Source organism: Heterodontus francisci, chromosome 33, assembly GCF_036365525.1.
Source record: "Heterodontus francisci isolate sHetFra1 chromosome 33, sHetFra1.hap1, whole genome shotgun sequence".
Classification (NCBI taxonomy): Eukaryota; Metazoa; Chordata; class Chondrichthyes; order Heterodontiformes; family Heterodontidae; genus Heterodontus; species Heterodontus francisci.
This window is the reverse complement of record NC_090403.1, coordinates 47,949,918-47,973,669: the sequence shown is the minus strand read 5'-3', so window position 1 is coordinate 47,973,669 and position 23,752 is coordinate 47,949,918. Positions and strand designations below refer to the sequence as shown.

Below are 23,752 nucleotides of genomic sequence, written 5' to 3'. Positions count from 1 at the left end.
TCAGTCACCAGTGCTTTGAAATCAGGCCCCAGTTCCATCAGAAGCTGGGACCCAGGCTATAATTGGAGACACTGGGCAGGCAGAGCTATTCAACTGCTCGCTTTAAAAAGGTCGCATGTGATCCCGGACATGGAGATGCAAATGCTCTGAAGTCATTTTCCCAGCTTCAAATCCTGCCTGCAGTCTTCCCCTGATGCCAGGGGAAGGTTCAGACAGACCAGTGATGCAAAAACCACATTGTCAGCCTGTTTGACAGCTCAGCCTGACCATTGCCAATACAAAACAGCTGCATGCAGCATCCATTGCTGCTGGCAGGGCCAAGAAGCACCATCGCATCAGGCAGGTCTCATTCCAAAAACTTGTGGCAAGAAATCTGGTGACCGTTTTAGCCTTCCTTAAAATTTTCATAACGGATAACCATCATCTAACTTGGAACAATTAAAGCTTTGATTCAACTGAAGCGCACAAACACCAGAACACATGAATCTTCCCTGTCAGAGGTCAGCTTTGGCAGCACTCTGGAGGGTTGCAGTCAGAGATGGCTCCATATTGCCTTGTGTACTTTCTGGTAAACTTGACATCTACAGAAGCAGCAGAGAGAGGTTGGAAAAAGGTTGAGACAAGAAATAACAAGCGAATTTAAAAGATGCAAGCTCAGGTGCAAACCCTGGTAGCCTAACAAATTATGAAAGACATGACAGCCAAGCTCAATCCAGTCCTTACATGATGTCCATACATGCCCAGTAAGTGTCACTGCACAGTGATCACAAGTGGGGAACCTAACCACACTCTGTTCCCTAACCCTAGGACAAAGAAGAGCCTTGTCAGCACAGACCAATGGCGAGGTTCGTATCGCATGCTTTAGTGGTTAAAGTTGTGGACATTTCAGGAGGTTGCGGGGCCACGTACAAAGTCCATGTTGAATCTGTCAAGTTTATAAAGGAAAACGAGTCGTCAAACAACACCAGATGATCAATTAGTCATTAAAAGATGAAATCCAAGCCATGCATGGACTGAGGATATTTACTACTGTTCCAGAGTAGCCAGAGGAACGTGAGACAGGAGAGGATTGTCGGTAGAATGAAGCAGACAGTGGACTAACAAACATTCAAGATATGCAGCAAACACACAACAGGGACGAGAAGGAAACCTTGTGGTGGGCCAGGAAAATCTTCCTTGCTGCTGAATATTCCAGGCCTATGTCCATCCATTGCTCTTATGTTCTTGACCTTGAATGCTGGTCAAGAAACCCTCAGGATTAATTTACTGAATAATTCCAGATCTATTAAAATAGCCTTTAAAAAGCAAAAAAACCCGCTACCTCTGGTCCCAATTGAGATCAGCCAACAGAGCACAGATCAGGGATTGAACCAGGGACTAGGCTATAAGTATATTGGTCAAAGGCAGTGACCACTGGGGGACCTCAAGTCGCACCCCAGCTGTAACCTATCAAAAGGGCAGTGATACTGCACCCAAGGTGATCTTGACACTTCTTCCCCTTTATTGGGGAGTGTGCGCGTGTGGAAGGAGGCAGGTGAGTAAGGGGTGCGAAAGGAGGGGCGAAAGAGGGGGATGGAAGCACCAGCCATTTATTCAGCCCCTTCCCACTGTAACACAGCCCAGAAATGTAAACTGAACACCACATGTGAGGGAACTGTGGGCACAAACCTACATCACAGCCCTTGACCCACTTTCCCGGGTTCTTAACAGATCATCCTGCACAAAGCTCATTGCAAAGCAGTCTCACAATTATGAACAGCGTACACAACATTGCTAACAAATCCAACCTCCCCCAAGTCCCAGGCACAACATTCACAATTCCACGTCTAGGCATTCAAACCTGTCGAGTCTCAGTTATTAGCAGTGAGACCGGTGTATGAAAGGAGCCACTTCTGAGAGTCTCAGTGGCTCAGCACATTCTCATTCCTTTCTGCCAACCTCTCCTCGCTTCAACTTCACAAAGCCGGACAGTGTTGGCAACGCTCTCTGACCTTGTTACAGTGCAACTCAGATGTTGACAGCTCAGATGTCTGCAAGCTTGATGATATATTCTTTATAAATAAACGCAGGCGCCCTCTCACAATTCACAGCTGCTGCTTCAGGCTCCAGGGAATCCCACAGATCAGATTCTCCTCAGGAGGGAAAAAGGCAGGAGAAATAATGGAAATATATCCCAGGAAAAGACGTCAACTCCAAGCCTGACCACCTGCAAGTGGGTCAAAGCTCCAAACTCCTCCTGCCCCAGTCTCCCGTGTCAGGACGGCTTTTCTCCCCCAGTCACACACTCTTTCAAACCTCCGAGAGGTCCAAATTCCGGCGAAGCCCCTCCTCCAGCTCCAATAGGGAGCGTTAGCTTTTTGGCGCAATCCCCTCCAGCAACTTATTCTCTCCTCTTCCGTGTCCGGCAGCTATCTCATCTCCCTCCCCCTCCTCAGGCTTTGCCTCCTCTCCCTCGCCTTATCCTGTCAATCAGCGCTCAATCCCCGCCCTCTCCCCATGGATATATCAGCCAATGGGGAGATGGATACAATGTATCACGGCCAATGGGGAAATGGATACAAAGTCGCAGCCAATGGGGGAAGATGGCTACAACATCGCGGCCAATAAGACAGCGGCACGAACGTGAGCCAACCAATAGAAAATGGAAACATCACAATCCAATGGTCAGGCACCAATAGGAAATGGACACATTCGGCTGGAGCCAATAGCAAACGAAGGCACTTGGATTACACCCAGGGGTCAAACTGGCAGGTCAAACCAACCAACAAGCACATACACTGATCAAAAGGCTGCATTCATGTCAGCGTGATAAATAATGAAGTGCATTTACTGGTGTGCAGCCAAATGCAGCCCAGCCTGTCCCTTAACAGTGCAATACAATGCATATCAAACTCAGATTCATAGAATGGTCATAGTACAGAAGGTGGCTATTCAGCCCTTCAAGCCCATGCCTGCTCTTTGGAAGAGGAATTTAGCTAGTCCCACACCCCTACCTTTTCCGCATAGCCCTGCAAATATTGTGTGTTCCGGTGCTTATCCTTTTGAAAGTCACGATTGAATCGGACTCTACCACCTTCTCGGGCTGTGCACTCCAGATCGCAATCACTAGCTGTGTTAAAAAAAAATTCCTCATGTCGCCTTTGCTTCTTTTGCCAATCACTTTAAATCGGAGTTCTCTGGTTCTTGACTCTTCTGCCAAGAACAATTTCTCTCTATCGATCTATCCAAAGAAGTATTAGAAACGCTGACTGGACTTGAAGTTGATCTGTCACCAGGACTGGATCAGATGCAACCGAGGATACAGAGGGAAGTAAGAGTGGAAACTGCAGAGGCACTGGCCATAATCTTCCAATCCTCCTCAGATACAGGTGTGGTGCCAGAGAACTGGAGAATTATAAATGTAATACTCTTGTTTTAAAAAAAGGGTGTAAGGAAAAGCCCAGCAACTACAGGCCAGTCAGTTTAAGCTCAGTGGTGAGAAAGCTTTTAGAAACGATAATCTGGGACAAAATTAACAGTCACTTGGACAAATGTAGATTAATTAAGGAAAGCCAACATGGATTTGTTAAAGGAAAATTGTGCTTAGCTAATTTGATTCATTTTTTTGATGAGGTTCCAGAGTTGATGAGGGTAATGCAGTTGATGTGGTGTACAAGGACTTCCAAAAGGTGTTTGAGAAAGTGCCACATAACAGGCTTATCAGCAAAGTTAAAGCCCATGGAATAAGTGGGACATTAACGCAACTGATATCTTTCCATAACATGCACTGAAATAAATCCTGATATTACCCCCTTTGCAGTCATATTATTCTATCATGGACGCTGGCATCAATTTTTGGAAATATATAGGCCAGCATCAATAAAGGTTAAAGCAAAAGCAAAATACTGCAGATGTTGCAAATCTGAAAGTAAAACAAGTGGTGCTGGAAATGCTCAGCTGGTCAGACCTCATCTGTGGAGAGAGACACACAGTTAACGCTTCAGGTCGATGAAACCTGAAAGATTAGTAAAGGTTAACCTAATTGGAGTATCTGCTGTTTCTCCTATCCCCTTTACTCTTAACTTATATATACTTACAATATAGCTCACCAGTATACTCTGTATCAAGTAGAATACAAGGAAGTTACAATATGGAAACAAATATTCAGCCGAAACAGTTCTTGTTTATGCTCTACATGAGCAATAGTCCTACTCTCACGTGCCCACCCTCATTCCCATACTCCTCCATTTCATTTTCCTTCAAAGATCTAAATTATTAATCACGATCACCCGGAGTGCATTTCACAATTTCTCGCAGCTCCTAAAATGCAAGATTTCACCAGCTCTCAGTCATAATTCTCTTATATTTAATCTTAAATTATGTCCCCTAGTTCTAAACTCCTCAAGTGCTGTCTACATCTACTCTGTCCCAACCGTTCGAAATTTTAAACACAGCTATTCCATCATTTCCTCAGTTCCAATTAAAACAACCTCAATTTTCAAATTTTTTTTTTGTGCTTAGTTTCCCAAGCAGCATCTTCGGGCAGGAATTTTGGGCCCCGACGGGATCGCGAACAGGGTTTGAAAATACCAGACCCGGCTATGTGCTGGTTTCCCGACCCCATTTAGGCCGAGGCAGAATCGGGCCCGGCAGGGCTATCCACCTTTCACAAGGTGAGCACCAATTAGGCTCTTTTAGAGCCTTGTTAAAGGTAAGTTAAAGAGGCGAACTGGGATTTTCCAGTCAGCCTCTGGTTTCCCGACGCAACAGGGGTGCAGATCAACTGCCTGGAGGCAGGCATACAGCAGCAGGCCGGGGTGCCAGAGCTCTAGGCAGGCCTTCAGGCCCTCCCTGCCTGCCCAGATGGGGGTGCAGTTAATGGTTCCACCCCCACCTGCCCTCACAGTGATGGCCTGGCTGCTTTATTTTTTAATCAAATATTTTTTAAGAAGTGACTGAGTGGGCACCTTCATGTTGAAACACCCTCTCAGTTACTTACCTTTTATTGCAGCTGAATGTTCCTCTGAAGGTGGAAGGGCTCTGATCAGCCCTTCAGCCCGCCGCCACCCTTAATTGGACAGGGAACCTGCCTCCATGCCAATCAAGGGAGCGCCCTGGTCAAAATTCCAACAAGCGTCTGTTTGCCCCCAGGGACGGGTTCAGGACCCGGAAACAGACCCGGCTCCTATTTCCCACCCCCAAAGTGAAAATTCAGCCCTTAGCAAATCTGAACTGCATCCTCTCTATTGCCCCAACTTCCTTCCTAGAGTATGGAGCTAAAACTGCAACAGAATTCTAACTATCTTGTTATTAGTTTTATAAAGATTCAACATTACAGATCAGCTGCTTTTCATAAACCCAGTTTCATTAACTTTTTTTAATCGTCTTATCCACTTGAGGTGCTGCTTCTAAGGTCATTCCAGTTCACGTATAGAATTCAGATCCCATGCCAGAACTAAATCTGAGCAATCACAGCTGTGCTATATGTCATGGGATGTCTTTCATTTTACAGCTATTTCTTTATGATATAAACAGACTGAGAGTTCAACAGATCTTATAACTTGTAAGGTGACATGCTACAGTCTGTATACAGCGATTACCTGGATATATTATCCTGAATAGATCAGCGTTTAAAGATTAGAATTACCTATTCACATCTGTTAATCTGCTTCATTAATATTTCAAATCAGCCATTCCAATAATCAAACAACTTTTTGACTTAACTGGTTTCCCAACAAAAGCAATGAAACAACAAAATAAGCCCATTTAGGACAGATGTTTCAAATTGAACACAATGACTAGGTTTAATTGTTTGCAGTCATATGTATTTGCAAATGAATAAAAGAATCCTCTGAGTCCAACTGACTGCAGCTATTTGTAGATTGGATTTACCGTAGCTAAAGTAAATACAAAAATCACTTTGTCCCAAATGTGTCAAATTTTGTCTGATAATTGCTCCTGTTAAATGCCTTTGGATGTTTTACTATGTTAAAGCTACGACACAAGTGCAAGTTGTCTCAAAGAAGAGCATTGCTATTTAACAGTTCACTAATGCATTGTGCAGACACTTCCCTGAAGCAGAAAGCATAGCAACCATATATTGAAAGGCTCCTCCTGACTTAAGAACGAACTTATAGCACTTAACAGGTCTCTCAGTGAATCCAAAGCACTTACAACAAATTCCTTTGAAATGTAGTCATCACTGTTTGATAGACAAAAATAGCACCATTTGGGCAGATTGCAGTGAGATGAATAACCAGTTAATCTGCACTTTCAGGGTTTGATTGAAGGAAAGATGTTGCCAAGGCATCAGCGCAGTTCACCTACTGCTAATGTCTACCTGAATGGGGCCTCAGTTGAACATCTCGGGCAAAGGTCAGCACCTTCAATGATGACTAAAATCACATTTTTGGGTCTTTTTAGCCTCTCCTTCCTTAGCTTCTGTATTGTTTGATGTTAGATTATTCTCATAGGTAAGTCATAGCTCCCTACAGTCACTGGCCGTTATCCAAATAAGTTTCAGATAATATACCCAGGTCAATATCTTTGTTTAACCCTTTAGCTCACAGTTATGTGCCACCACAGGAACTTTCTCCTATCTTTAAAAAGTAGTAGAGCTTCACAACAACAGACCTGCTTTAGGTTTTTAATGACTAAACCAATTTACTGTACAAAAGGTAAAGCAAATATGCAACAGTAATACATTATTTACAGTGGAAATACTAATCAACTCATTCAAGCAAATGAAGCCACATTTTGTATGCGAAGCTATTCTTTGTAGGTAATTTTTATAAGCATAGCTCCTTACCTTGGTGTTTTCTAACTAAATGAACTAGCTAGTCTAACCTCTTTCTCTGAATCTTTCATCTAAACCAACTCAGCTCAGCTTATTCAACAGCATCAGCTCATTAACTAGCCCTGAAAATAGTTGTCCATTATTTTCCTTTTCTTTTTCCACCTTCCTCCCTCCCTCCCTTCCCTCACACTCTAGTACAGTTCCACGTGCACCACTGTTCCACCAGTATTTTGCACAAGTAGTCATTTTTCTTGTGTAAGCCAAGACAGAGAGTCAGCAGTGTCCTGGATCACGACCTTTACCTGATATCTGCACATACGCACTCACCAGCATGAATTAATAGATAGCAATTGCCAGCAAGGACAGTACCTTATTTTTCCTTTCTCTAGCCTGGGGAAGGGGTGAATGTAGTGGTATTGTCACTGGACTAGTAACCCAGAGACCCAGGGTATTACTCTGGGGACATGGGTGCGAATCCCACCACAGCAGAAGGTGGAATTTGAATTCAATTAATAAAAAAACTCTGGAATTAAAAGCAAGTGTAATGATGGCCATGAAACCATTGTCGATTGTTGTAAAAAACCCATCTGGTTCATTAATGTCCTTTAGGGAAGGAAATCTGCTGTCCTTACCTGGTCTGGCCTACATGTGACTCCAGACCCACAGCAATGCGGTTGACTCTTAAATGCCCTTGAAATGGTCTAGCAAGCCACTCAGTTGTAACTAACCGCTACAAAGTCAATAAAGAATGAAACCGGACGGACTACCCGGCATCGACCTAGGGACCAGAAGTGACAACGGCAAACCCAGTTCTGTCGACCCTGCAAAGTCTTCCTTACTAACATCTGGGGGCTTATGCCAAAGTTGGGGGAGCTGTCCCACAGGCTAATCAAGCAATAGCCTGACATAGTCATACTCACCGAATCATACCTTACAGACAATGTCCCCGGGTATGTCCTGTCCCACCAGCAGGACAGATCCAGCAGAGGTGGCTGCACAGTGGTATACAGTCGGGAGGGAGTTGCCTTGGGAGTCCTCAACATTGACTCCAGACCCCATGAAGTCTCATCGCATCAGGTCAAACATTGGCAAGGAAACCTCCTGCTGATTACCACCCACCACTCTCCCTCAGCTGATGAATCAGTACTCTTCCATGTTGAACTCCACTTGGAGGAAGCACTGATGGTGGCAAGGGCGCAGAATGTACTCTGGTTGGGGGACTTCAATGTCCATCACCAAGAGTGGCTCGGTAGCACCACTGACCAAGCTCGCCGAGTCCTAAAAGGCATAGCTGCTAGACTGGGTCTGCGGCATATGGTGAGGAAACCAACAAGAGTGAAAAACATACTTGACATCATCCTCACCAATCTGCCTGCTGCAGATCCATCTGTCCATGACAGTATTGGTAGGTGTGACCATCGCATAGTCCTTGTGGAGACAAAGTCCTGCCTTCACATTGAGCATACCCTCCACCGTGTAGTGTGGCACTACCACCATGCTAAATGGGATAGATTTCGAACAGATTTAACAATACAAAACTGGGCATCCATGAGGTGCTGTGGGTCACCAGCAGCAGCAGAATTGTACTCAACCACAATCTGTAATCTCATGGCCTGGCACATCCCCACTCTACCACTATCATCAAGCCAGGGCATCAATCCTGGTTCAATGAAGAGTGCAGGAGGGCATGCCAGGAGCAGCACCAGGCATAACTCAAAATGAAGTGTCAACTTGTTGAAGCTACAACCCAGGACTACTTGCATGCCAAACTGCATAAGCAGCATGCGATAGACAAAGCTAAGCGATCCCATAACCAATGGATCAGATCCAAGCTCTGCAGTCCTGCCATATCCAGCTGTGAATGGTGGTGGACAATTAAACAACTAACTGGAGGAGGTGGCTCCACAAATATCCCCATCCTTAATGATGGGGGAGCCCAGCACATCAGTGCGAAAGATAAGGCTGAAGCACTTGCAACAATCTTCAGCCAGAGGTGCCGAGTTGATGATCCATCTTGGCCTCCTCCTGAAGTCCCCAGCATCACAGATGCCATTCTTCAGCCAGTTCAATTCACTCCGCGTGATATCAAGAAACGACTGAAGGCACTGGATACTGCAAAGGCTATGGGCCCTGACAATATTCCGGCAATAGTACTGAAATCCTGTGCTCCAGAACCTGCCATGCACCTAGCCAAGCTGCTCCAGTACAGCTACAACACTGGCATCTAACCGGCAATGTCCTGTACACAAAAAGCAGGACACGTCCAACCCAGCCAATTATCACCCCATCAGTCTACTCTCAATCGTCGGTAAAGTGATGGAAGGTATCATTGACAGTACTATCAAGCAGCTTTTGCACAGCAATAAACTGCTCAGTGACACTCAGTTTAGGGTTCCACCAGGGCCAATCAGCTCCTGACCTCATTACAGCCTTGGTTCAAACATGGACAAAAGAGCTGAACTCAAGAGGTGATGTGAGAGTGACTGCCCTTGACATCAAGCAGCATTTGACCGAGTATGGCATCAATGAGCCTTAGCAAAACTGAAGTCAATGGGAATCAGGGGGAAAACTCTGCTGGTTGGAGCCATACCTAGCGCAAAGGAAGATGGTTGTGGTTGTTGGAGGTCAATCATCTCAGCTCCAGGACATTACTGCAGGAGTTCCTCAGGGTAGGGTCCTAGGCCCAACCATCTTCAGCTGCTTCATCAATGACTTTCCTTCAATCATAAGGTCAGAAGGGGGATGTTCGCTGATGATTGCACAATGTTCAGCGCCATTCACGACTCCTCAGATATTGAAGCATTCCGTGTAGAAATGCAGCAAGACCTGGACAATATTCAGGCTTGGGCTGATAAGTGGCAAATAACATTCACGCCACACAAATGCCAGGCAATGACCATCTCCAACAAGAGAGAATCTAACCATCTCCCTTTGACATTCAATGACATTACGATCACTGAATCCCCCACTATCAACATGCAGGGGGTTACCATTGACCAGAAACTGAACTGAGTAGCCATATAAATACCATGGCTACAAGAGCAGGTCAGAGGCTAGGAATCCTGCAGCGAGTAACTCATCTCCTGACTCCCCAAAGCCTGTCCACCATCTACAAGGCACAAGTCAGGAGTGTAAATACTCTCCACTTGCCTGGATGGGTTCAGCTCCAACAACACTCAAGAAGCTCGACGCCATCCAGGACAAAGCAGCCCGCTTGATTGGCACTCCATCCACAAGCATTCACTCCCTCCACTACCGATGCACAGCGGCAGCAGTGTGTACCATCTACAAGATGCACTGCAGCAACACACCAAGGCTCCTTAGACAGCAATTTCCAAACCCACAACATCCACCACCTCGAAGGACAAGGGCTGCAAATGCATGGAAACACCACCACCTGCAAGTTCCCCTCCAAGTCACACACCATCCTGACTTGGAACTATATCGCCGTTCCTTCACTGTCGCTGGGCCAAAATCCTGGTACTCCCTTCCTAACAGCACTGTAGGTGTACCTACCTCACACAGACTACAGTGGTTCAAGAAGGCAGCTCATCATCACCTTCTCAAGGGCAATTAGGGATGGGCAGTAAATGCTAGCCTAGCCAGCGACGTCCACATCCCATGACTGAATTAAAAAAAAATTAATCTCAATTATAGCATTTCTACTGAAACCAGAAAACTCAACATGGAGCAGGAATCAAACTTCTGTCCTACTTTTGATTGGTAAAACCGAAAAGTACTCAGGAGCCTGCCAAATTAATGTGCATGATAGAACTTTTTTTCTTACAGTGCTGTTGTATGTTTTGTCTCGTCTTTTAAACATCATGTGCCTTGCCATTGAGTCCATTTCCAAAATTCTGAGAAAGGATCAATTACCCTCGACTCATTGTGGATTACAGTGACAGCCTGTAACACATTTAACAGTATTAGAAGAGTGTTATATTCCCTAGGTTCTACACTTTATTCTAATGGGGCCACGTAAAATTCAACCGATTTATTTCAGAGTACGTGTGTTAAAACAAGCTGGTCCAGTACATTTGCTTGATCAATGCTCTAACATATCGTCCATTACCACCAACTGGCTCAGAATAAGATAGAAACCGAAAATGCTGGAAATACACAGGAATTCTGTCAGCCTCTGAAAGACAGAGAAATTTTCCATTATAAATTTCCAAACAATGATATTTGCTTTCTGGTTCAGATGTTGACTGCGCATTTTCAGGTACCCAGCGTTCCGCTTTTCCTTTTTATCCCATAACAGGATGGTCTAGGAAACTAAAACTGGCATAGTCAGTCAATCCCAATTGTGGAGCCAAATTCCACATTGATCAAATTATACCTGAAAGATGAACATATGCAATTGGAAGATAATAACTGATATTTAGGTTTAACATTTATATCACAATTTGTTGAGATTCAACCTTTGCCTTTTGTTCATATATTCTGGGAACTGTTTTAATCTATATCTGTGCAGAAGATCCATCTCACTTGTAATGTCACAGATGGTAAAAGCAATATATTTGGAAAGAGGGAGATGTGTGTTTTAAAACTGTTACTGCTCAATAGTTAAACAGCCCTCTATTTGTGAACAAACACTTGGTTTTATTTCCTCTTCAATTCATTTAACCCTACAGAGAGAAAGATATTTTGTCACCCAGAAAATGCCCAAATGCCAAAAGCCCTAAGATCCTTGGCTCCCCTGTATTTCCTTCTGCTCAAGATTCTCTGTCTCCTTTAGTCCAGTGGCAGCTTCACTCTGCTGTTTCAAGTACTGCTCCAGTAAGGCAGCAAGACGCATGGGGCCAGTCTGCAGAAGCTGGCATGTCTGTGATGTCATAAGAGTCAGGCCACCAACAATCTCCCCACGGATGATCTGCATTCCCGGGAGTCTGGAATAGTTAACCACTCCCTGTCTGCTGAAGAGTACATCTTCGATACAAGCACCTGCACAGGAAGCAGACAATACAATCAATAGGGTTGAAACTTAGTGCCTTCTAAATGCTGGCAGTTATATCGCCTGCTTCTGCTCCTATTTCCCATGTTCTTAAGTAAAATTTGACAGCGAGCCACTTAAGGAGAAATTAAGACAGATGACCAAAGGCTTGGTCAAAGAGGTAGATTTTAAGCAGCATCTTAAAGGAGGAGAGGTAGAGAGGGGGAGAGATATAGGGAGGGAATTCCAGAGCTTTGGAGCTCGGCAACTAAAGGTACAGCCCCCAATGGTGAAGCGATTAAATTGGGAATGCATGAGGCCAGAATTGAAGGAGTGCAGAGATTTTAAAGGGGGGCTCAAGGACGCTACAGAGATAGGGGTGAAGTCACAGAGGGATTTGAAAACAAGGATGAGAATTTTAAAATTGAGGCATTGCCAGACCAGGAATCAATGTAGGTCAGCGAGCACAGAGGTGATGGGCAATGGAACCTGGTGTCAAAACTCCAGTGGTGGAGAGCTTCGGGAACCATTGGTCCAAAGTACACTACACTTACCAAATGTCATGTCTCAAATTACTCATGCACTGTATCCCAAAATGTTATTTTTCTGTATGAAATCTATCTAATTTACATCTGAATGATCAATATTAACTGTTTCTATCTTCTCCCTCGGGAGTCATTTCATAGATGACCACTTGCTCACTGAAACATTGTTTCCACAAACATAAAGACAGTGAGCAGCAAGCCAGCAATAAAATTACAATAAATGTATTTTATGCCCAGACACTAGTAACTAAAGCCTGGCTCGGCTATAAAATTAAAACCCGACCCGGGCCTGACCCGACCACAGCCAACCCGAACCCAATAATTTTTTTTCACGCCTGACCTGACCCTACACGAATCTCCTTCATCTGTTCCGGCAGCAGGATATTCCTGCAGCTGGAATTGTGGAGAATCATGGGTAAGCCTGATCCCGTGACTTCCTGGAAGCAGTGTCCGGCCCAACCCGACCCGAGCCCGAATGCTGGACTTGGAAATTCGACCTGACCTGCACCCAACACATGCAGTCGGGTTTAGTCAGGTTTGGGTCGAGTAGCCAGGCTTTACCAGTAACCCCTTTTTACTATGTATGAGTGTGTGACCAGAGTGTAAGGCATGACAGACAGTGGTGGTCAATGCTAAGGAATATTAAAGAAGAGCTGAAATCCTCAACAATTAAACATATTTTGGTGGGATCCACTCATCTATAAGGTAATCTGAGTTCCACAACCATTCATATTATAATAACGTAAGCATGAAATTTATGAATGATGTTCTTGAATACAACATCAGTTTCAGTCCAGTGACGTAAAGCAATTGTTAGACTAAAGCTCTGTAAAAGAGAGCATGCAAGCTAATGAAACCTGTGAAATTAAGTTTTGGAATCAGACACAATTGGAAATTGTAAACAACATAGGTTCCAATGTGAACCTAGCTCTGCCATTGCTCTAAAGCAGCTCTTACCCAGTAAACTGATCTGAGTTGTACTGCGCACGGTCTGCAGCAGCTCTTTTGCTTTGGGTTCCTTACTCACGATAATGATATTGTGACCAATAAACAAGGGCAACAGATTTTTGTACTTGGTGTCTGCTAGATACGAACGCAGGATCTGAGACAGAGAGATAACAAGTGACATTACAATATGTAAACATGAAATACGCCGTCACCAAGACTAAGACAGTATCAGCTGTCACTCAGTTGGTAGCACACTTGCCTCTGAATCACAAGGTTCCAGTTTCAAGTCCCATTCCAGGACTTGAGATCAACACTTCAGTGCAGTTCTGAGGGTGTGCTGCACTGTCAGAGCTGCGATCTGAAGCCCCATCTGCCTATTCTGGTAGATGTAAAAGATCCCATGGCACAATTTCAAACATGAGCAGGGAGTTAACCGCCCATATTTATCACTCAATCAACATCACAGAAACAGATTATCAGGTTATTATCACATTGCAGTTTGAGGGAGCTTGCTGTGTGCTAAATTGGCTGCTGTGTTTCCTACATTACAATAGTGACTGTGCTTCAAAACTACTTCATTGCCTGTAAAGTACTTTGAGACATCCAGTGGTCATGAAAAGCACGAGATAAATAGAAGTCTTTTTTTTTATTTATACAGTGAAATGTAATATTAAAATATCACACAGACTTGACTTAAACAGGCAATATCTACAAACAGCAATATGATGCATGGCCAGTTTTACTGCTGTGTCAGCCTTGGCTCAGTGGTAACAGTTTTGCCTCTAAATCACAAGGTTATTGGTTCAAGTCCCACTCCAGAGACGCATGCACAAAAGCTAGGCCAAGACTTCAGTGCAGTACTGAGGGACTGCTGCACTGTTGGAGATGCCATCTTTCAGATAAGATGTCTGCTCTCTCAGGTGGATGTAAAAGATCCCATGGCACTATCTGAAGAAGTGCATGGTGTCCTGGCCAACATTTATTCCTCAACCAACACGACAAATTATCTGTCATTTATCCCAATGCTGTTTGTGGAAGTTGGCTGTGTATAAATTGACAATTGAGTTTGCCTATAAAACATAGAACATACAGTTAGACTTCACAACACCAAGCAAAGCTGCAAGCAAGTCCTGATGAGCACCATAAACAGCATATGGGCCTTACCTCCTCACCTTCATTTAAACTTTATATCTAATATTTCATAAGTAAATTGAAAATATATTAAAAATCTTGCATCTGCAAGAACGTCTTGTAAAATTGTTGCATGATAAATTCCTATGCTCACATTTATAATGGATGCAAACTTGTCAGGTTGTAATTGCCCTTCTCCAGACTGTAGCAAGAGAGTGAAATTATAGCATGACAAGTTTACATAAGCAGTTTCTATTATAAAGGTGGAGATAGGAATTGATAATGGAAACATCAAATTGACAGAATGTATGACTTTGATATGGGTTCTGAATTACATTTCTGTATTCTGTTTCGATTATCCCCACCTTGTAAAATTTTCTTAATTGACAGGATGTAAGCATTACTCGCAAGTATTTCCCTCGAAACAACTGAGTGACTTGCTAGGCCATTGCAGAGGGCATTTAAGAATCAACCACATTACTGTGGGTCTGGAGTCACACACAGACCATACAGGACAGCAGATTTCCTTCCCGAAAGGTCATTTGTGAACCAGATGGGTTTTTACAACAATCCATTACTGATTTTATTTATTCTAGATTTTATTTAATCAACTGAAATTAAATTCCCCAGCTGCTGGATTTGAACTCATATCACCAAATTAGTCCAGGTCTCTGGATTACTACCCTGTAACATAACCACTAAGCTATCATACCCTGTACTTCTGAATGGGAACTAATTTTCTTTTTGGTTTGTTGTCTTTCCACATCATCTCAAGTGTGTAATGCCACAGACATTGGCAATTGGTCCCCTTTACACCATCCAAATATTATTCTCCACACGAGCTGAGACTACAATTGTGAGTGGCATTAGAACCAAGTCTTCATGAAACTACAAGCATGCGATTTTCAGCCCAGGCCACTAGTTAGGGTCACACATGGAGAACATCCACTTAGGCAAGATAATGAAGAGCTACAGATACTTGTGGAACCTTCAAGAAAAGTTGACGTCTTCTGGAGAAATACCTGGGAGTTGAAGAAAAGACTAGCTATGAAACAAACGCTGCTAACCAGGCTGCGGTAATTCTACGAACGCGTCAGCTATAGAACGATACATAGGATGCAAAGTTAACACAAACCTGGTTAGGAAAGAATTTCATGCGAATATCGTGTTTCAATAATCGATGGCGAAGAAGCCTCAGCTCCTCGGAGGTGATGGAGTTGTTCTGGAAAAAGGCAATCATTTTATTCTCTCTGAATGTCATCTCCACGTCACGACGTAGGAACCTTTCTAAACCAGTTGGCTAAAGGAGAGATTTACACAAACATTGTTAGATATGGCTTCTCATCGTCTAATAGAAAACAGTGAAATGCTGTTACATGTTATAGGAAAGACAGGTACTTTTGTTAACAACCAGAAGTGGGTATTACATACAGCTAGAAAAAATGCAGTTATTTACCACTCCAGTCTCATGAAACTACCAAGGTACAGTTCTCCGAGTCCTAACTGGCCATTTGTACCTCCCAGGGAGCAACCATTAACAGGTTTTTTGACCTTGAGCAGCATCACAGCCAAGCCCACACCTTTCCTCTTGTGAAATCCGCAGTTGTGCCTCGTCCATCAGGGTTACCGAATAGGAATCAGAAATGAGACCCCAGCTGACCTTTCCTCTCTCTATTCAGAGGGCACTGAGGCCAGTTGCTGTACTCCTATCAGCTGCCCCAGCCAAGAGTAGCTAACTCAACTCACACCCGAGATATATTTTGAAATCTTCCTGGTCCCCATGACACAATTCCACACTGGTCAGATGATTTATCAACTGCATCTATAAATCGGGATATTATCAGGTTTTCATTTACCGTAAACGAAAGGGACTGTAAACTGCAAACCACTGTTTCAGCATCTAGTTTTTGCTACTTGAGGTCACTACATTTATGTGGCTCACAAGGGGCCTCTGGTGGTGCAGATCAAGTACTGCAGCACCATAAACACAACATCCCACAGTATTGTGTGGTCTCCGTTTCTCTCTTTGTCCAGTTATAAAGGAATATATTCCCAAAACATTCTCTTTGGAAGGAGACTTTTTTTCAGGTCTAGTGAAAAAGATTGATGGCGAGGGAATTCAGCTTGGTCAAGTTCAAAGTCTAACAAGTTAACAGTTTTAGACACCTTTCTCATCTTGTTTTCAAATCCCTCATGGCCTCACCCCTCCCTATCTCTGTAATCTCCTCCAGCCCTACAATGCTCTGAGATGTCTAATTCTGGCCTCTTGAGCATCCCTGATTTTAACCATTCCACCAATGGTAGCTATGTCTTCAGTTGCATTGGCCTTAAAGTCTGGAATTCTCTTCCTAAACCTCTGTGCCTCTCTCTCTTCCTTTAAAACACTCCTTAAAACCTACTTCTTTGACCAAGATTTTGGCCATCTGCCGTAATATCTGTTTATGTAGCTCGATGTCAATTTTGTTTTATAAAACTCCTGTTAAGTGCCTTGGAAAAGTGCTATATATAAATACAGGTTGCTGTTTCCATAGAATATCCAGAATGCAATTTATTCCAGTCTTAAGTGGGCTCACTCATTAATATATTACATTGTTCCTTCTGTTTCTGCTGCTTTAAATTCACTGACTTTACCTTCTAATCTACCCATCACTAGCACTTTTCATGTCCTCTGGATGTCCCCTGGGATCTTTTATGCCTTCCTGAGAGAGGAGTACTGCAATGAATTATCAGCCTAGATTATGTGCTCCGGAATGGGAGGGAATCCATGACCTTCTGACTCAGGGGCAAAATGCTACCACTGAGCCAAGCCTGACATCACAGCTCCTCTTCCATCGTTCCTTCACTGTTGCTGAGTCAAATCCTAAAACTCCCTAACAGCACTGTGGGTGTACCTATACAACACAGACTGCAGCAGTTCAAGAAGGCAGGTCACCAACAACTTCTGAAGGGCAATTAGGGATGGGTAATAAATGCTGGCCTCGCCAGTGATGCTCCACATCCCATGAATGAATAACAGATAGTAGCCATGCGTAATGTGCACCCCTACTTTTTGTACTGAGGCTGGGGGTGGAGGAGGGGTTGCAGGGGCAAGAAGATGTGTTATTTGCAAAGATTTATGGTAACCAGCTCTCTCCCCAACTTTACAAAAGAAAGTGTTTAACAGAACTGAATATTATGAATAGGCATGTTAACACATGGACCCCAACAGTTTCTATGTTGCTGAGTCTATGGAAGGGTCATCTGTGGGATCCAGTGAATCAGTGCTGAATCTCAGCTTGCAAAATACATCAGATTAATATCTGGAAGTTTTCACTCGATTCCAGTCTGTAGAAAGTTTCATGATTTTGCATAATAAAAGAAAAATACTGCAGATGCTGCAAATGTGAAATAAAAACAGATAGTGCTGGAAATACTCAGCAGGTCTGGCAGCATCTTTTTTTTTTATTCATTCATGGGATTTGGGCGTCACTGGCTAGGCCAGCTGCCCATCCCTAATTGCCCTTGAACAGCTGCAGTCCATTTGGACTTCGTAGCGGTTAGATACAACTGAGTGGCTTGCTAGGCCATTTCAGAGGGCATGTAAGAGTCAACCACATTGCTGTGGGTCTGGAGTCACATGTAGGCCAGACCAGGTAAGGACAGCAGATTTCCTTCCCTAAAGGACATTAGTGAACCAGATGGGTTTTTACAACAATCGACAATGGTTTCATGGCCATCATTAGACTCGCTTTTTAATTCCAGATTTATTAATTGAATTCAAATTCCACCTTCCGCTGTGGTGGGATTTGAACCCATGTCCCCAGAGCAATACCCTGGGTCTCTGGGTTACTAGTCCAGTGACAATACCACTACGCCATCGCCTTCCCATCTGCAGAGAGAGAAACAGAGTTAACGTTTCGGGTCTATGACCTTTCATCAGATGTGACCTTTCATCTGTTCTGATGAAAGGTCAGACCTGAAATGTTAACTATGTTTCTCTCTTCATAATTTTGCATGTTTGGCAGTTGTTCTTGTGATTAGTGACCTTACTCAGAACAGCGAGTCCACAATAGTGTAGATTGTGTATTGCATATGAAAAGAATTTAGCGGCCTTTCCTTAAACCATATTTTCTTAATTCTTATAAACTTATAAAATATTGTGACTGCATGAATGAGAGTTCCGTAAGAAAGTGTGCAACAGCAGACGTCTTGTCCCCACCCTTGACATCTCTATATCGATTATGCTTTGCTACTGAGGAGCATAACAAGTATCCGTGCTCCTACCAGCTGTGAGTAATAGCACAGGAGATCTATCAGTAACAGTAACAGACCCCTGCCAGGAATGTTCACATCAAATAAATAAGACTTCATCCCATAAACAGAATATGGCCTGATTCAGGCTCTTTCCCCCAGCTACACACAGTACAGGGAAGAAATGTCAATTAAAGCACAAAGCCACATTCATTAAATATCTTCACCTCGTGGACCTCCCACTTCCTAGGTTTTATGCATCTTTCTGGGATGGCAGGCTTTGGAGGGATATATTGTGTGACAGCGAGCAGTTTCTGACGCAGGAAGTGCATGGCTTTGCGGTGGCGGGTGACGGCCTTGGATCCATGACGCACAATCTGTTGGGGTGGAAGCCACCCTTGAAAAAACAAAAACACTTGGATTTAGTGAACCCCTCAGGCTCTTAAGAAGCTAAGTACTTACAATTCAAGCAATTAAAAAAGGCTTTATTCGTGCCATTCACTGCAACACATGCTCACTGAAATGCTAACCTCGGTCATCCAATCATGGGATTGGGCTTAAACGGAGACCTAGAGATTCAACACAGGGAGAGAAGGAAAACTTAAGGCAGAAGTCATTACATGGGCCCCTCCTGGTAACCTACTTCAGGACAACATTTTCATAGACCTGAGAGTGAAGAACTGGCCATGCTTTTGGGCACAGAAGAGGTGGGGTGGAGTGATCAGGAAAGCAAGAAAACATCTTTCAGAAATATTCTTAAGTACCTACTTAGATCATCTCGAAAAGGATAAGGTGGTGAGGGCACATAATGGCCAGTCTGTTTTGTTTTGAGAAAGGCCGGAATTAAGACTTTTTTTAAAAAACAAAACATGTGCAGGATGCTATGCTCAGAGACACCTTTTCTAAAGGCATCAATTCACAGTTGCACATGTGTCAACTGCGCTTTCTGTATCACACACAAGTGGTCATTTTTCACGGGAGCCAAGAACAATGAAAGTTTGACCATGATGTGCATTATAGCCAAATGTGACCCTGTTCTCGTCTAGTGGCTGCAGGTGCACTTCCCACCTGAATCACTGAAAAGCGATCAGAAATGGGGACCCCAGTCTATTTTTAATCCTTTCCCAAGGACAGTGAAGATAATGCTGTTACCAGTAGCACAGTTCTGGCTGAAATTAGCTAATTTAGCAAAGACCAGAGTTTAACCTCGGACTTTCCTCTAGCTGCGCACCAAAACAGGTAGTGAACCCAGTCATAGATTTTAGATTCAAATGATGTCACAACTGACACCCCAATCTTTATCTGGAGAAATTAGAATGTGAAACACACTACCACAAGTAGTTGATGCAAACAGCACAGATGCTATTTATGGGGAGGCTAGATAAACACAAGGGAAAAATGAACAGAAGGCTACGCTGATAGGGTGAGATGAGGCTCATGCGGAACATAAATACTGGCATGCATCAGCTGGGTCAAGTGGCTTCTTTCAGTGCTGTACATCCTGTTATTTCACCAAAACTACAGTTTAGCAGGGACTTGAATGCTCTAAGAGTCAGACCATGTACTTGCAACTCCAAAATCTAAAACATTTTACTCAATACTTGCTTGATGGAAATCAGATACTGAATTCTTTATTTACTAATTTTTTTAAAGTCCAGTCCGTGATCAACTGTAGAACAGCAGAGACAGAGCTTTCACCCAGCAGGTAGACAATGTAACAATGCTTCAATAAATCTTGAGAGGTCTTGAGAATTAAGTCCAGTACAAGTACACTTGCTCAAAATTTCACTATTTTACATTTCAGAGATGTTTCTATGACCTTTTTTGAATGGATTTTCGCTTGCTTTGAAATGCTTTGCTGCAGCTAGGACAATCTATCATCCTCTCTCACATGGGAACAGGAGTAGACCATTTAGCCCTCGAGCCTGTTCCTCCATTCAATGAGATCGCAGCTGATCTGTGACCTAACTCCATATACCTGCCTTTGCACCATTTTGCTTAAAACTTTTGGATAACAAAAATCTATCAATCTCAGATCCAACATTTACAATTGATTGAACATTAACTGCTGTTTGCAAAATAACTCATACTTTCCTTCCTGCTATTAGTGGGACACAGAGGATCATCCAAAATTTCATGACTTAGGTGATCACCTGAGAAACCTCACTGAGCTACTACAACAATATTCTGTGTATCAAAAAAAACTGCAATTATATAGGGCCTTTCACAATTACAGCACTTTGCAACCAATAAAGTATTATTTGGTGTAGTCACTGTGGAAATGTAGGAAACGCAACAATCAATTTGCACACATCAATCTCCCACAAACAGCAATGTGATCACGACCAGTAATCTGTTTGTGACCTTGATTGAGGGATAAATATTGGCCAAAACACTGGGTATAACTCTTCTTCAAAAATCGTGCCATGGGATCGTTTATGTCCACATGAGAGAACAGATGGGGCCTCAATTTAATTGGAAAAACAGATCAAATGTAACTTGATTTTTGGGTACTAAGGGAATGTAGGGATATAAGGATAATATGGGAAGGTGGAGTTGAGGTAGATGATCAACCAAGGTCCTATTCAATGGAGCAGCAGGCTCAAAGGGCCAAATGACCTACTCCAGCTCCTATTATCTTCTTAAATGGAAACTCTCTAAGGAAACCATTGGATGCTGCTTGAAGGTGACACTGGAAGGTCTTCCTGGGTGGATGAATGAATCAGTTTGGCTGAACGGCCTTCCTCATCCCTGTTTATCTTGCTTATTGTTTCCAGCCGTGGCTCAGTCGGTAAAATTCCCACCTCAAGTCAGAAGGTTGTGTGTTCAAGTCCCACTCCAGGACCTAAGCACAAAAATCCAAGCTGACACTTTGTGCAGTACTGAGGAAATGCTGTCTCTGTCAGAGATGCTGACTTTCAGATGAGACATTAAACTGAGACCCTGTCTGTTCTCTTTGATCGATGTAGATGGCACTATTTCAAAGAGCAGCAGTGGAGTTCTCCCTGGTGTTTTGGCTGATATTTCATCCTCAATCAACATCACAAACTATCTGGTCTTCATCACATTGCTGTTTGTGGAAGCTTGCTGTGCACAAACTGGCTGCTGCGTTTCCTACATTACAACAGTGACTACACTTTAAAAAGTACTTCATTGGTTATAAAGTGGAACATAATGTGGTTGTGAGATTTGGAAATACACAGAGCAGTTGGATCTAAAAGGAGGAAAATATTAAATGTTTTGATCAGGGCAGCTCTACAAAGAGGCAGAACATTAAGCTGCTTTTTCTTTTTGTACATTCTGCACATTTTCATTTTCTGTTCTTTGTTTCAGTCTCACCTCTGGCACTCAGCAGCCACCCGCACAGCGCCGCCATCTTCACAAACACCCCACAGCAAACCGACCCCCGATTCGTCCCAACCAGCCCTCCCAATCAGAGAGAAGCACAGAACTGACCAATCCTAAAGCCGAACCCGGGGGCCTTGCCGAGAAGAGCCAATCAGAATGAAACGTACGGCAGCCAATCACAAGCCACACACCGAGTTAGCGCGCCACCCACTGGACCGGAGGGCTGCGCGACACAAAAAAGGTCTCAGCCTGCTCGTTGCCAACCATCCTGGACTGCCCTGGAGTCTTCAGAAATTTAATGATTTTCTTGGACCCTGCTCCCAGGAGGGGAAAAAAATCATGGGGTCATTAAAAAGTGTTTTTTTTTCATTGAATACTTTTACTTATTTATTATAAAAAATATCAGAGTTGAGGAGAAAAGCCTGATTGAGCAGGGCGTTTAGAGGCAAGAGGGCGGCACAGTGGCGCAGTGGTTAGTACCGCAGCCTCACAGCTCCAGCGACCCGGGTTCAATTCTGGGTACTGCCTGTGTGGAGTTTGCAAGTTCTCCCTGTGTCTGCGTGGGTTTCCTCCGGGTGCTCCGGTTTCCTCCCAAAGACTTGCAGGTTGATAGGTAAATTGGCCATTATAAATTGTCCCTAGTATAGGTTATTGATTAGGGAAGTATAGGGACAGGTGGGGATGTGGTAGGAATATGGGATTACTGTAGGATTAGTATAAATGGGTGGTTGATGGCCGGCACAGACTCGGTGGGCTGAAGGGCCTGTTTCAGTGCTGTATCTCTCAATCAAATCAGGTCAGGTAATGAAACCTCCAGGAACATTTCCAACCAAAGTTGGCAACCTTACAAGGAGGAGGAACATTAGTAGGGTTGTTGAACTAATGACTGACCACTGTTAGGAGTGCATGTGCAGTTGTTTGGGTGAAGCCAGATTCAGATTTGATCATAATTCTTCCCCACTAATAAATGGCCCTTCCCCATTTTGATCCAGATTGAAATACAGGAGGCGAGTCAATTCAGCGAAACATGATTATAGCAGGGAGTGGGGTGGAATTAGATGAGGAAAAAAAGAATAAATATCAAGGGGTAGGGAGATATGCAAATAGTTTTATGTGTTATGTCTGCCTGCAAAACACAAAAGCCGGAAAGGCATACAGATTTAAATTGTCAACTTGGCTGAATGGGGGCACTCTACCAAGACATCTTTACTGGTCATTTATGTCATTGCTGTTTGTGGAACTTGGTAGTGCACCAATTGGCTGCTGAGTTGTCCGGTCAAGCTTCACTATTGACTTGGGCATGTAACTGAGCTGACACTTTAGTGCAGTACTGAGGGAGTGCTACGTTGTCGGATGTGCTGTCTTTCGGTTGAGATGTTGAACTGAAACTCCACATATCTGTTCAGTTGGACATGGAAGATCCGATGGTACTTGGACAAAAGCAGAGGAGGGCTGCTGGTGTTGTGGCCAACACTCACCTCTTAACCAACAGCATTCAAACAGCTCAACGGGTTACTTATTTCATTGCTGTTTGCGGAACCTTTCTGTGTAGCTGGAGGATGGCTTTCATGCCCCACTGCCATTAATCTGGAGGAAATTTTGGCACATATGGGTCGTAATGTTGGATAATGTGACAACAATCTTGGCAATTTGGGTGGGGTACCAGCAGATGTCTCGCTTTCTCCAATGAGGCGGCAATGTCTTCAGGACAGGGGGAGAGGGAAGCAAAATTGGCAGAGAAAATTGACAAGGAAAAGTAACAATTTTCGGGTGAGATTTGGAAGGTAGACAAGTTCACTGTTACTAAAGAATTGAGGAAGTCAAGAAGAAACCCATTCAAAT

At 43.6% G+C, this 23,752-nt stretch overlaps 2 protein-coding genes across 5 annotated transcripts in view; both read right to left on the bottom strand.

Annotated features, from left to right (window-relative positions):
- osbpl7 (oxysterol binding protein-like 7) overlaps positions 1–2,452 on the bottom strand; it is an 80,224-nt gene extending 77,772 nt beyond the window's left edge. For 2 of the 4 annotated variants that reach the window (XM_068013502.1, XM_068013505.1), the window contains exon 1: positions 1,992–2,452. The gene's annotated coding sequence lies outside the window, so the exon portion shown is untranslated. Of the gene's footprint in view, positions 1–1,840; positions 1,970–1,991 lie in introns of those variants that run through there. The other 2 variants (XM_068013503.1, XM_068013504.1) reach the window with 2 other exon arrangements.
- A 4,157-nt stretch (positions 2,453–6,609) lies between these two features.
- Positions 6,610–21,983, bottom strand: mrpl10 (mitochondrial ribosomal protein L10). Its single transcript, XM_068013501.1, has 5 exons — positions 21,902–21,983; positions 18,790–18,959; positions 15,468–15,632; positions 13,211–13,355; positions 6,610–11,719 (listed from the first exon to the last, which is right to left on the bottom strand). The coding sequence occupies exons 1-5, from the start codon at positions 21,936–21,938 to the stop codon at positions 11,457–11,459; spliced, it is 780 nt and encodes a 259-aa protein (XP_067869602.1). The 5' UTR covers positions 21,939–21,983; the 3' UTR covers positions 6,610–11,456.
- Between the last annotated feature and the right edge of the window lie 1,769 nt (positions 21,984–23,752).